Source organism: Rutilus rutilus (assembly GCF_951802725.1).
Source record: "Rutilus rutilus genome assembly, chromosome: 22".
NCBI classification, from domain to species: Eukaryota; Metazoa; Chordata; class Actinopteri; order Cypriniformes; family Leuciscidae; genus Rutilus; species Rutilus rutilus.
The window spans coordinates 26,180,879-26,195,277 of record NC_140227.1 but is presented as its reverse complement, the minus strand read 5'-3'; the positions used below and the strand labels follow the sequence as shown (position 1 = coordinate 26,195,277).

The following is a 14,399-nucleotide window of genomic DNA, read 5'->3' as shown; positions in this document are numbered from 1 at the left end:
TGATGGGAAATACAGCACTGAAATGGTCACCTTCATTACTGTTGTACCATTGTCACCACTGCAAGTACAACCACCACCACCACCACAGTGAGCATTTCCTTTCAGCCTACAGATGAGTTTTTTTCTTTCTAATAATAGACACTCACTACTCCTACAGATGCATGTACCTGTTTGTGTCTGTATTCTCAGACAAGAGCGTGTTGAGTGAGTTCTGGGATTCACAGCCCTGGTTTGTGGTTGTTTTCCATCACAGGAGCTCTGCTGCTGCTCACACTGTCGGGTCACATGGCTGTACTCATACAACGCGACAACACCTGGCTGTGTAGCGATTCAAGATTATATAAAAACATTTTTTAAATTAAAAGCAGTAGGCCTACCATATGGCCTACATACATAAACATTATTAAAAAAACATTATGTTCCGTACAAACATTTATTGTAATTACAGTTTCTGTCAAAATACTATAGGCTTCTTAACATTAGTATTTCTACATCAGCCACCAGTTCACACACACTTAAAAATAATATGTCGCGCAATTTTTACATAAAATAAATAAAATGACGCGAATGCGGCGCGCACGCGCGTGGAGCTGAAAGAGCAAGTCGCAACCGTCAGCATCGGTGTCGCTCATATACACAAAAAATAATAATACTAAAAAAAAATTATTACTCGCATTGGAACGCATAAAAACGCTTTCTATGTGAACCAGCTTTACTTTTTGTAAGGAAAATAATGTACTGAACCACTGAACATTTTATTTTGGAAATTATGTAAGTTTTTTTTTTTTTTTTTACTTAGTGACGTTACGCTAGTTTTACTTTTAATATAAGTTACAAGTGTCGTTCACAGTTGTGTCGAACATAAGATTTCACTTAAGTTCTATTGAATGGCAGGTGAGCTGGAAATTCATTTGAGAAATGGGTTTCTCAGGTTTGATGTTAGCCAACACTTTTTCTTGTTTATTTGTGATCTTTTCAGTGCTAACGCTGAAGGAATCCATCAGCATTAGATCAGAACGACAAGATGGGTCAAATCTGTTTATTAGAAGTGAGATTATGTAGATTTAATTGTTAATAGGCTAATATAGGTGCCATTTCAAAAAACAGCCGCTAGATGACAGTGTCAGTCTGTCAAAAGACAGCACACAAGGGGCGTAATGGCGAGTTCAAGCCTGTCACCGATTTTTATTTCACTCTCCGAACACTAATTCAGTTAAGATCTTAAAACCATATTTTCCATTCATTTGTAGAGGTTTAATGGAAAAGCTCAAGACCCAGGTTAGATTACAGTGTGTGAGACGTTTCCAAATTAGTGTAATTATAACTGCAAAAACACCGAACACGGTGATTAATTAACTTGAGATTTTCTGTCTTTCGACAGTAACAGGACGCAGTTACTTGTTTAATTCAGCAACGAGCCTCGTCTTCCAGCTGTCTGATCTTAGAAAATAAATTAATCTTAATGTTCTTAAATAATTAAGTTAGTTAATGTTCTTACAGACCTCTCCAGGTAATGGTTAGCCAATTTCAGCTAAAGCATAATATACTAAAATTAGAAAATGTCCCAGTTGATGCCCTACAGCAAGTCCTTAAATGTGTATTTAATTACTGCGACTGGATATTAAATTAATTATTCATTCAGCCACTGAAGTGAACTTATTAACCTCCACAAAATATACACTTGAAATAAAAACCACAGCTGGCAGAGCTTCATCTAGTGAATGAACTTTTATTTAAATTAAATCATTTTATAGGACTTTCAAAAGAACTTTATTCTTTACCCAAAAAAAAGGAACAAAAAAACAAACAAAAACCTACCCTTTTTCAATTAGATTTCCATTATTAATCACTATTTATTCTTACATGGTGTGAAATTTCTGGAGCAGAAATGTTTACGTACAGTAGGACAACTGGGGGAGAAAATAAAGTCCATTGTAAACGGAAGTCAAGGCACAAACAGAATGCTAGAAAGAGGAATGAGAAGATAGAAAAGAAGAAAAAAGATTGTTAGATACTGTTAACGTACATACTTTAAATATCAGTTACATTTTAGCAGTTCTTTCTCCATTTGTGAAGCTTTTTTTGTGCTTTTTTTATAGTTTTTTGTTGTTTTTGTAATTTTTTTAAATTTAATTTTAAAAAGGAATGTTACGCTGATGTGAACTGATTACTTGTATTGATATATTTGCTATCCTCTATCATGCAGGAAAACTTTCCATTTGCTATCAACAAGGACGTCATGTAAACATCATAAAAAAAGCGCTTTCCTTTTTCAATCATACTCTATATCCAATGCCTGCTGGTTGTTTAAAAAATAAGCATTATGCAATTAAAAGTTCAATAAAATTTGCACATCATATTCCCTAGAGTTAAATGAAAGTATCATATAAAACATTTTGTTTCCTCTGCTATTACTCAGGGGAACAAACAAAAAAAAAAAAAAAAAAAATGAACAAAAGGACAGAAAATAAACAAGACAAATGGACAATGGATAATACAACAGTTGGCGATTTGTGTCATAGCCCAAGGAGTTATTAATACAGATATTAAATGTCAAACACAATGATGGGACGGTGTCCAGAGGGAGGGAGGACAGAGGCTAAGGTTGTTGGCAATCATTGAAATTGTGTCGTGCTCCTCTGAGCTATCAGTCGTCGTGGTTGGCCAGAGCAGATGCCCGGGACGTATTCCACCCCTGCTTCCTCTGGTCATCAAAACTGTTCAAGTAATCTAAAAGAGGAAGAGAAATAAGTTAGAACGCCAAGCAAAGTAGCACAACTAGACACGACACTGGTTTTTGTGGATTTCTTCTCACCTCGAATAACCTTCCTGTTTCTGTGCTCTAGAAGAGCCCACAATCCTTCAGGTTGTTTTTGATGATGACGTCGGTGACAGCGTCGAAAACGAACTGCACGTTCTTGGTGTCTGTGGCACAGGTGAAGTGAGGGTAAATCTCCTTGGTTTCCTTCTTCTTGTTCAGGTCCTCAAACTTGGTGCGGATGTACTCGGCGGCCTCGTCGTAGTTGTTGGCACCTTGTCGAGAGGGGAAATACAAAAGCACAATGAGAAAACAGCAGGGAAGGATTGAGACGGAAACACAGAAAATAAGTGAAAGACGGGAGCCAGCAAAATTGGAAAACAACGTGAAATCGAAAAAGTTCACACGACGATTCCCACTTTGATCATTAAAATGACACATGATCTCTTCCAATTGATGGATATCAATAAAGCCGCTTGCTCTGTGTTAGATGGATGTCGCATGCACTGCATGGGATATAATGAATTGCTGGCCTTTTGGATATCAACATTGATGGACACCCAAAGTGGACCTCATTTGAATAAACCCCTTGATGAGCACTTGAAGTGAACAGCCTCACAAAGACTGGAAATGCCTGAATTAAACTGGTTTTTTTTCACATGGAATATGTGCATGCTTCAAAGACAACATGAACATGGCATTAGCAACACATTTTAACTTCTGTAATGTGATGCATTTCAGGGTGGAAACGAATATTCAGTCTGAAACAATGTAGGACAGATTTATGAGCATTTGATTGGATCCTGAAAAGTAGGGAATGATAGTACTGGTCATTAATTATTCACCTTCATGTCTTTCCAAACCCGTAAGACTTGTTAATCTTCTGAACACAAATCTTTTTGATGAAATCGGAGAGCTTCTGTCCCTCCATAAACGGCTACGCAACTACTTTTTGTGTATCCGATTATTAATCGATTATTAATGATTATAGAATCTTTTAATTTTTTATAATATGTATTTAATGTGATGTTTTAATTTTGTGCCGTCTGCTGTTTTTATGAAGTATGGACCATGAGTCTGCAATAAAAGTCTATCTATCTATCTATCTATCTATCTATATGCATTATTGATATTAATGCTACAATAATCGAATATAAATGATAATAAATTAATATTAACAATTTAATATGATGAATGTATTTCATTTTTATTGCACAAAAAGACCAGGTACAATTATTAAGAAACTAAAAAGGCCTGTATTGATTTCATGTTTTCTTTAATGCATAGGTAAAGCAATGAGCTTGCATTTTATTGAACTGAAGCACTCAAAAGCACTTCTGGAGCACTTGTGCACTTGATTTAGATGATTTATTGGGAAGTTGGCTGTTTTATAGTACCTGCATACTCAGGGAAGCAGATGGTCAAGGGGCTGTGTATGATCTTCTGCTCAAACAGATCTTTCTTGTTGAGGAAGAGAATGATGGAGGTCTCGGTGAACCACTTGTTGTTGCAGATGCTGTCGAAGAGCTTCATGCTCTCGTGCATTCGATTCTGTGGTGGAATTGAGAACCGGTTCATTATTCAGGCCGGTATTGATGAATAAAAACCTGAAATATGCTGCAGCCACACTACCGTTCCAAAGCATGGGTCAGAGAGATTTTTTTATTTATTTTTTAAAGAAAGAAATTAGTACTTGTGTATTAAATTGATCAAAAGTGATAGTAAACAAAATTCTAATCAAAAAAAAGCTGTTCTTTTAATCTTTCTATTCATCAATGCATCATGAAACACAATGTATTCACAAAAATACTAAGCAGTTTTCAACATTGATAATAATAAGAAATGTTTCTTGAGAAGCAAACCAGCATATCAGAATGATTTCTGAAGGATGTGACACTGACGACTGGAGTAATGTTTTGCGATCAGGAATAATATTTTTCAATATTACTGTTTTGACTCTTGATTAAAAAATTCTTACCAAACCCAAACTTTTGAACGGCAGTCTATGCCGTATCATACATGAATAAGTCTTAAAGGTGCGGTAGAAAAGCAGCGTATTTAATTCTAACAATACAGAGGGTGAAACATGGTCACGTAGAACTAAATTAAACCTTGACTAACAAAACAAATTGTGCAGAAAAGTGCAGCCTCTTTGATTCTTAATATTTTCATGAATTATAAACTGATCTGGGGTAAAAGCTAAGAGGATCTCACCATTTCTTCATCCTCAGCCAGCACCAGGTCGTACGCACTCATGGCCACACAGAAGATAATGGCCGTCACACCTTCGAAACAGTGGATCCACTTCTTTCTCTCTGAACGCTGGCCGCCGACATCAAACATCCTATGGAGAGAGAGAGAGGAGACACACGTAAATGGCCAGCAGTAATCAATGACAAAAATGCCCTGAACAACCAACAGAGCAAGACAGAACATACAATCATCCAAATAAGCAGACAGATTATTTAATTTGACGCAAAAGTAATAGAGATGTAATGGCCTGTTCAATATGTCATACTGTCCTAAAGGAATAGTTTTGTCATCATTTTCTGAATGAAATTCATAAACAATCAAAACATACCATAAAGCTCCTCTAACCATGTCTTAACCAATAGCATTAGTTATTGTACTGGCTTAATAGACTTGAAATAAGGTACACGTGGTATGGACTGTTCTTATTATGTTTTATGATGTTGTTTTGTCCTGTTTGACAAAATAGAAATGACCCGAGGGCAAGTAAATGATGACAATATTTCCTCATTGTAGGTCACATCTAGTTTCCACAAACCATATGTTCCCAGAGCTTGTTTTTGTCTACTGGAAATTTGTGGGAAATTTTCAATGTTTTGTCAGCAGAATATTGAGGTTGCTGACTCAGTGTTCTGATGCCCTTAGAGAGATTTATCATGTCCTTTCCTCTTCTTTAGGTCCGGACGGTTCACATGTGTCACTGGCATTTGTTGACATTTGAGTCTGGGCTTTGTTTCTATGGTAATGGAGGGGTTGAAAGCAGAATGGATGAGACCGGGAGGGAGGATGGAAGAGCTGGGACTTCCAGTCAGTTGCAGGAGTCATTTATTTCTGTCAGTCACACATTTGTCTCTTTAACCATGTGGACCTGGAAAATACGTCATTGGCATTTCTAGGAAATTCCATAATCATCCTCCCTCTTGTGTGGCATTTTTTTTTTTTTTTACACACGATACATAATATGATTTACAAGTCATTAAATAAAGTAATAGACCATCTTGGACAGCTGGCTTGTGTTTGATCTTTCTAAAGGTCGGGCTGACATTTCTTCTGTAGATTAAAGCCGACTCATTCAAAGAGAATCATCCCAGCCATGCTAAATCCCATAAACTCCTAAAACCAAACGCCCTCAACAGTTTTAAGAGAAATTAATCCCAAAACCTCAGGCCAGAACACATGGATGGCATGGAATTAATTCCTTGATGCCATTGAGGGTTAAAGAGGGTGTTGCTAGCTAACGGAAATAGTGGAGGCTGTTCCGATATGGCAGATGAGTTGTTTGAAGTGCGAATGTGTGTGAACACACGTTAGCGTGGCTGCTAGAGAGTGTGAAAAATCTGTTAAAATCAGAGCGAAAGAGACATCAATGTGCGTAGAGGTTTCTCACTTGAAGTGTAGGTCTTTGAAGGTGAAATGTGTCTCTACGATGCCAGTGGTCTTCACTCTGGTCCTCAGCACGTCCTGCTGGGTTGGGATGTAGTCTGCTTTGGCTATCCTCTCCATGTCATTCAGATAACTGCAAAACACACACAGGATGGTACATGTAACACTTAGCTTTTTTAAATAATAGCATTTCCTTCTAACTAGACCCTTTCAATGTTCACTACTGTATAAAATTACTATATAGAGTGGTGGCCAAAATTATTATAACGGTAAGATTTTTTTATTATGTTATAAAGAAGTCTCTTCTGCTCACCAAGGCTCAATTTATTTGATCCAAAATACAGCAAAAACAGTAATATTGTGAAATATTTTTACAATTTAAAATAACTGTTTTCTATTTGAATATATTTTAAAATGTAATTTATTCCTGTGATCAAAGCTGAATTTTGAGCATCATTACTGTCTTCAGTGTCACATGATCCTTCAGAAATCATTCTAATATCGTTAGCCTCATAGCATAATTGCCTAAGTCTTTTTTTTTTTTAAATAGGACGTAGGCAATTATGCTATGAGGCTAACGATATGCCGATTTGCTGCTCAAGAAACATTTATTATTATTAATCATCAATGTTGAAAGCAGTTGTGTAAAAAAATTTTTTCAGGGTTCTTTGATGAATAGAAAGTTCAAAAGAACAGCATTTATCTGAAATAGAAAGCTTTTGCAACATAATAAATGTCTATACTGTCACTTTTGATCAATTGAATGCATCCTTGCTGAATAAAATTATTATTATTTTTTCATTTTTTTACAAAATAAAAATTTTCTAAATAAAAACTGACCCCAAACGTTTGAACGGTAGTAATGATGTTACAAAAGCTTTCTATTTCAGATAAACGCTGTTCTTTTGAACTTTCTATTCATCACATAATCCGGTAAAAAAAATGGTACACAACAGTTTTCACCATTGATAATAATAATAAATGTTTCTTGAGCAGCAAATCAGCATATTAGAATGATTTCTGAAGGATCATGTGACACTGAAGACTGGAGTATTGATGCTGAAAATTCAGCTTTGCATCACAGGATAAATTGCATTTTAAAATATATTAAAATAGAAAACAGTTATTTTAAATTGTAAACATATTTCACAATATTACTGTTTTTGCTGTATTTTGGAACAAATAAATGAAGCCTTGGTGAGCAGAAGAGACTTATTTTAAAACAGGTGGTATATATATGTGTGTGTGTGTGTGTGTGTGTGTGTGTGTGTGTGTGTGTGTGTGTGTGTGTGTGTAACAGACACATATATATAGTGTTATACTACAGGGCTGCTGAATGCTTGAATTGGTTGACTAATGTTCTGAGCTATGCAATTATTTATTTCAGGGAAACGCACGGCTAAAGTAGTTCCAGGCAGGTCTTGACCGCATTAAAGTTCCACATCACTTCGCCAAATGATTTCAGTTATTTCAAAGTTCCCTACAGCCTACAACAGCAAAAGAACCAAAGCCCACACTGACCAAGCAAATATAGTAAAAAATAGGATAAAAATGACAAATCATTTCAATGTTTTTGCCACAAAATTTACATTTCATTATGTATGGAATGCACATACTCTCTCTCTCCCGCTCTCCACTCAAACGCACACACATACAGTATGGACACACACTCGCACAGAAAAGTGTTACCAGCGCGACGATTTTATCAGTAAAATATTTAGCAACCTAAAAGCTACATGACATCTCTCACTACTGAGGACATAACAGTGCTGTTCTTGGAGCAGATAAACTTACAGTTTCGCTATTAGTAGAGACACTGCTGCTGAACGCTGTTGAGAGACGAACAGACTCGTTCAGTTAATTCACACGTCTCTCTCTAACTCTAACTGCATTAGTCTATCACTGGCTGAGGCCTCAGTTACTAGCTCTAAAATTACGTTTTTGAATTAGCAACGGAGTCTTGGGACTTCGCTTCGCGTTGTGGATGCATTACCACTTCTGGTGTGCATTATTTTTCGAATTATTCAACGGCCTGTCGTAAATTATTCCTTAAGAATATTTTACACCTGAAGTTAACTAGTTAACTTTGACTGCACAAAAATCTTTTTACTCTCTGAAATTTTCCAGACACCCAAGCACCCAACTTTACTCTGAAAACCTCTGCCATAAAATACTAAATATTCTCTCTAAATATACACAAGTCAAAATATTTTTTAGGTTTATATGATGCAAAGTATTGTACACTTCTGTCTCACAGTTTCAGCATTGGTTTGAAAAGGCCTTGTAGATGTTCTTACGCAAAACACTGTTTGGAAATCTGATTAGACGATTGCTCACAGAGAGCAGACGAACCGCCTAAGTCTCGGAGGCTGCGAGAGTGACAATGCAGATCTTCATTCAGCTGCCAATCAAAGGCTGATAAAGACTCACAGTAACACAGCTTGGATAAGCTGCGTAGGCAAGAACTCCTGCCAGAAACACTGAATGTTATTGCTCCACCTAATGCCGTACAATCCCACTTGTTTCCAAGACGAACCAAGAATTCAAGTTTTCAAGATCACAAAAGACCAACACAGCATAAGTTCCTCCAAGTTGTTTTCTTTCTTTCTTAGGCCCCGTTTACACCTGGTATTAAGATGCGTTATGGTCGATCGGATAACAAGTAGACGAGGGAGACAAATACCCGTTTACACCTGGTGTTTTAATCCATTCAACCACTTCTGTCCTGATTTCTTCGAGGGTCTATGTATATGTATGCGTTTTTTCAGATCTTTCGATCTAATGCACAAAATAAGCTCGCGCTATTAACATATGAATGCACCTGGAGATGATGGAAAAACATACGGAGAGCAGCATTGACCGATCGATCAAAATGCATTTTAATACCAGGTGTAAACAGGATTGGTGGAGGCTGTTCGATATAGCAATGTTAAACATTTATCAGTCCTGAGAGCGGTATCTCAATATTGTGTGGATCCCCGCAGACACTCGCACTCCACTGGAATCCTCAGGCATTAAAACAATCAAGCACAACCTAAATCAAATTGAAAAGTGCTGATAATCCCTCTTCACAAAGCATGGCTTAGAGCTGCCTTTGTAGTTCTTACCTAAATCAACCCCCCCCCCCCCCCCCCCCCCCCAAAAAAAAACAGAAAAAAAGACATTTAAAAAACATTTAGTTTCACATTTCGGCTTGAGTGAGCTTTGTTTTGAAGGAGGGCTCTCTTGAAGACTTATTTATTCTATTATTCACACTTAAGTACATGGTGTGCTGTGATTTATGCAATGAAAGATCTGGCCTGTAGGGTGCAGGACAAAGGGGTGTGCTGACTGTGTGTGGAGAGAGATTAATGACCACATGCTATCATTTAAGGTTCGGGGAATTAAAGTCATGTCTCTGATAAACGCAGCTAGAGTTTATCAAAGCCAAGAGTGCAGTCTGACACTGTAGCTGTGGAGCTAATGAGAACAATACACCAACGCTAGGCACTTTATACAGTGGCTGTTCAAAATAATACACCAGTATAAAACATCTGATGGGATTCAGTGCATGCTATTTACTGATGTAGGCACTACTGGTACTGTTATTCTGAATCTGAACGCAGTAAGTGTGTATGGCAAGATCTGTGCAAACAGACAAAAAAAAGGTCTTTTCTTTGATGCACAGGAAGTTTGTCTTGTTTTTTTTTTTTTTTTACTGGAACAGGAGCTGTGCTGGACGTCTGGCTCTGGTTCAGAGGCTGGGAAGATTTCAGGGAAGAAAAATATGTTCCAATTCCAGTTAATCTTAACGTTACACCATACATTGGTTTTCTAACTTCGGCAGGTTTCTAACAAAGATGGATCGTACATGAACTCCACTAGTCTTCACAAAGCGCCAACCTATACTCAATTAGACACTTTTGGGATAAATTTGAATTCCGATCCTGAGCCATCGCCCAGTGTCATCCAATTGTCTCATGTCACTCTGCAATCTCTTTCTTCTCACATAAAATGAGAAGTCACGGTTCATTTAGCAATAATGACAGATTTTCTATACATAATGCCAAAACTCTAATTGTGTGTATATTTAATATCTCATCAATGTTGAAAACAGTTTGTGACAACTGATAAAAATAAATAAATAAATAATCTGTATTCTTTTATGAATAGACCATTACATTTTTCACAAGTCTTTACTGTCACTTTTGATCAATTTAATGCATCCTTGCTAAAAGTACTGATTCCAAACCTTTGAATGCTAGTGTGTATGTGGAGGGTTTCTATTTTTATCTATTGCTTTTAACATAAGCTAATTATGATTTCTATATACTGCATCTCTCTAAAAGGAGGTTTTCTTTTTGACAGACATTTTAGCCTCTGTTCTGAGGGTGGGGAAGGAGTGGCTGCCCCTGTAAAACCACACTTCTCTCCACCCACCCACACACAGGCTGTAAAACCTCTCACATAAACATCTGCTGAACCTAGCAAACACAACTAAATATTATGAAAACTAAGATTAGAACTTATCCTTCCGCACTCTTTTTTCCCACCAACAAATGACATCATGATTCATTTTCTAATTCAAGGCCAAATCGACTGTGAGCCCCCAGTGAGGGAACGCTCCGCCTACCCCGATTGATTCTGAGTGTATCAAGCATGGGAAAATTCTTGGAAATCCTGACCCAGGCCAACCCTCCATTTAACATCAATTGGTTTCTCAACGGACCGTTAACTGTTAATGCCAGAGTTTCTGCTCGCTTTCTGCACGTATCGATCTGATCCTACCCGCTCTCATCACACAATTTCATCTTTCTATCCATTTTGAATTTAAAGAGACTCTTGGGTAGGTGTCAGTTTTAGTTTAGCTGTTCATAAAAAAATAAAAAAAACACATATTAATTTTGACCAATAGCAGAGTGGTTTTGGTGTCTATATAAAACTTACCCACACTATAGTGCACCACCCTGTTCCATCTGTAAATGCATATTTATCATCTGACAGGCTGAGCATTATGTGCTATGATATTTGTTTGCCATGAATTTGCCATTGACGAATGGCCATAGGTCAATATCTTTTGTGACCAATAACGGAGAGAGAACTCACTATGCAGCGGAGTCGTTGAGCTGGTACTCTCTGGCGCGGGTGAAGCAGCTCTGTACCCCTCCATCAGCCCACAGTCTGGTGATGACATTTGCCAAGTCGTCAGGCAGAATGCCCTGTTCCTCCGCCGCCCCGGACAGGGCAAACAACTGACGGGCATCATCCTATAAAACAAACAAATAAAAATCTGCCTTAAAACTAATGCACATTAACACACCAATATACATAAACTAGCTCACACATTACACACTATATAATACTTTCACACTGAATCTCCAAAGTAATGTAGAAACAACAAAGGTATATTTTAAATATTTGTTTAAATGGCATATTTTAACAAAGCACTATAAATGCAGTCCAGTATCACTGATACCTGTAGTGATAATGATGTCTCGATTACATGGACTTTTTTTGCTCAATTTTAGCCATTAATTATAGCCATTCAACATTACAGTATAATTGAAAGGTATTAACTTTAACATTTAATAGGCTTTATAAAATATATAACAAACTATTTTTAAGTGAACTTAAAACAATCTTCACATTAACTCATTGAAATAAATGCGATGCCTTTAATATGTAAGGGCTCATCGCTAAGGGTTTTTTCAACTAGTCCAGTCAGGCCGGTTCATTTTTACCTGCCCTGCAAAAAAATGCACAACAAAGTTAATGTTTTCTTTTTTTTTTACCCATGTAACCTTGTTAACAGTGCTTTAAGATTATCAGGTAGGTTTAAAAAGGTAAAGGTTAAGGATTTTTCTTTGTCTTTTGTTCTTTGATTTACATTAATGACAGCAGCAGGTTTACTAGGCTGTTGTCACTTTAAGACCTGACGCACATGACGCGGATCTGACGGTTTCTATTTTTTCACAACTCTTTATGTTCATTTAACACTTTTTAACACATTTAAGACTGTGCTTACGATAAAAAAGTGATTTTGGTAAAAAAATCATATTGGATATTTGCTTTTCCTAGACAACCATTATCATGAGGACAGACCAGTTGCATGGTGGCATTCTGGAAGGAGAGACGTTTTTGCCGTGTGTGCATGTGTGTATATGTGCTTTGGGGGGGGGGGGGGGGGGGGGGGGTTACTTGATGATTTAAAGATTTATTTGCCAGGCAGGTCAAAAGTGCATTGTACAAATGTGAGCTATGCATCCCCTGAGAGAAGGAGCCTATGAACCAGTTTCCTGACTAACTCTTACCTCTAGATTCTACTATCATGTCTGAGTCTCGATCCATTTGACGAGTGTCTTTGCAGCCTGCCTGCCTTCCTGTCTGTCTCCCACACGTTTTCCCTCAACGGTTCTCTCAGAACTACAAAAATAACCGTCTACCTACATATCTGTCTCTTGCCAAAACCCCTCCCATCATAGAGATGAACTAGGTCACTGGAAGTCAGCCCTGGGGCGGAATATGGGAGCCATGAGCAGAAGTGATGGGCTGAGAGACGTGTGACACGACCGACCCTACACTTCTAGGGAACGTGATGAATTCTTAAACTGTGTGCTACTGTAGATTACAGACATTGTAAAGGTGAAAAAGCGCAGTGTTTCACAATTCAGAAGTTAAGTAGCTTGTAAATTCAAGGAATGCTTGAATATCTATTTCACAACAGGAATACTATAAGTTCTTTTACTAGGTGGTGGGGAAAAAAGCCAATAGATATGAACAGAGAGAGGACAGAATGGTTACAGGCCTTTTAAAAGATTTACAGCCTCAAGAGAAGAGAGCAAAAGAGAGAGAGAAAAAAATGAGGAGTTACAGCGATCAGCCCCAAGGGATGCTGTTTTCCACGTGTCTAAAGCACACTGCTCAAACTGTGACATATGGTTAACACATGCACTCACTCATGGTTTAAAAGGTACACTGGCCAACGTTTCACTTCCTGTCTTACGCACAGCTCTGCATTCTCTGTGTTTTTAAAGTTAAGTAGTAACAGAGTCAAATCAAACATAGGGATGGATCAAGACGGTGATTTGTAAGGTCTACTAGAGTATTTAGATTGTTATCTTGTTTTTTTGGAATACATTGGATCTCTAATACCTGTCAGAAATCACTCAAATCTATAAACAGCAGGGCTGCACGATTCAGGGAAAATGATTTTTTTCTGATAAAAACAGATTTAAATTGCAATAAATAATATTTTTATATTACAGTAAAACTGTAAAATTATAAATACATATATTTATGACTCTTTAAATTCTTTATTTTCAAACCATATTTCATCAATTATTTTGGCAGAGAACCGAAGGAAGCAAACAGTCAGTTTATAAGTGCTTCTTATTACAAGTTCAGGAAGATGGTTGGCACATGTTGCTTTCCCAAATGCTCATTATGAGCGACCCAAACTCAAAGCGGATGCAAAGATGAGTTCATGTGGAGCAGCTTTTACTGTTAACTGAACTGCTTTGAGACACGGAAAACACTGGGACAAAAAATATATATACGTCAAAAGATATCTGTGCAGTTATTCATGGAGACTAATAGCTAGGCTACAATGCTAATGTTTTAATGTATTATTTACTTATAAATATTACTAGCATTAATCATTAACTCCTTAAATTTTTTTTGACATGGTTAAATAAAGAGATTTTTGCTATGGTACCAAAATTGCTACAGAGAACTGTTAGTTTGTCCATTAGATCGAAACATCTGAAAAAACCCCAAAGATTTATCCGCCCAGAGACCCTCCCCTCGAAGAAGTCAGGACAGAAGTGGTTGAAAGTGGACAAAAGAGATGGATTAAATGTCTGCCTCGTCAACTTGAGATCCGATCGACCAAAAAAGCATTTTAATACCAGGTGTAAACAGGGCCTGGGGGCATCCTCACCCAGAAGAAATGTAAACAAAGCATTCTAGTGCACTCTGACAAGAAAATAACGGGAAAAGACAACATTTGCTTCAAGTAAAGAAAAACATT

At 37.2% G+C, this 14,399-nt stretch overlaps 1 protein-coding gene across 1 annotated transcript in view; it reads right to left on the bottom strand.

Moving 5' to 3' along the window:
- Nucleotides 1–1,713: 1,713 nt before the first annotated feature.
- gnai2a (guanine nucleotide binding protein (G protein), alpha inhibiting activity polypeptide 2a) overlaps nt 1,714–14,399 on the bottom strand; it is a 72,349-nt gene continuing 59,663 nt past the window's right edge. Inside the window, exons 4-9 of the mRNA XM_084395324.1 lie at nt 11,477–11,637; nt 6,396–6,524; nt 4,973–5,102; nt 4,156–4,309; nt 2,816–3,033; nt 1,714–2,730 (exon numbers count right to left, since the gene is read on the bottom strand). Of these exons, the coding sequence (XP_084251450.1) occupies nt 2,843–3,033; nt 4,156–4,309; nt 4,973–5,102; nt 6,396–6,524; nt 11,477–11,637 (765 nt within the window). The 3' untranslated portion in view covers nt 1,714–2,730; nt 2,816–2,842. The remainder of the gene's footprint in view (nt 2,731–2,815; nt 3,034–4,155; nt 4,310–4,972; nt 5,103–6,395; nt 6,525–11,476; nt 11,638–14,399) is intronic.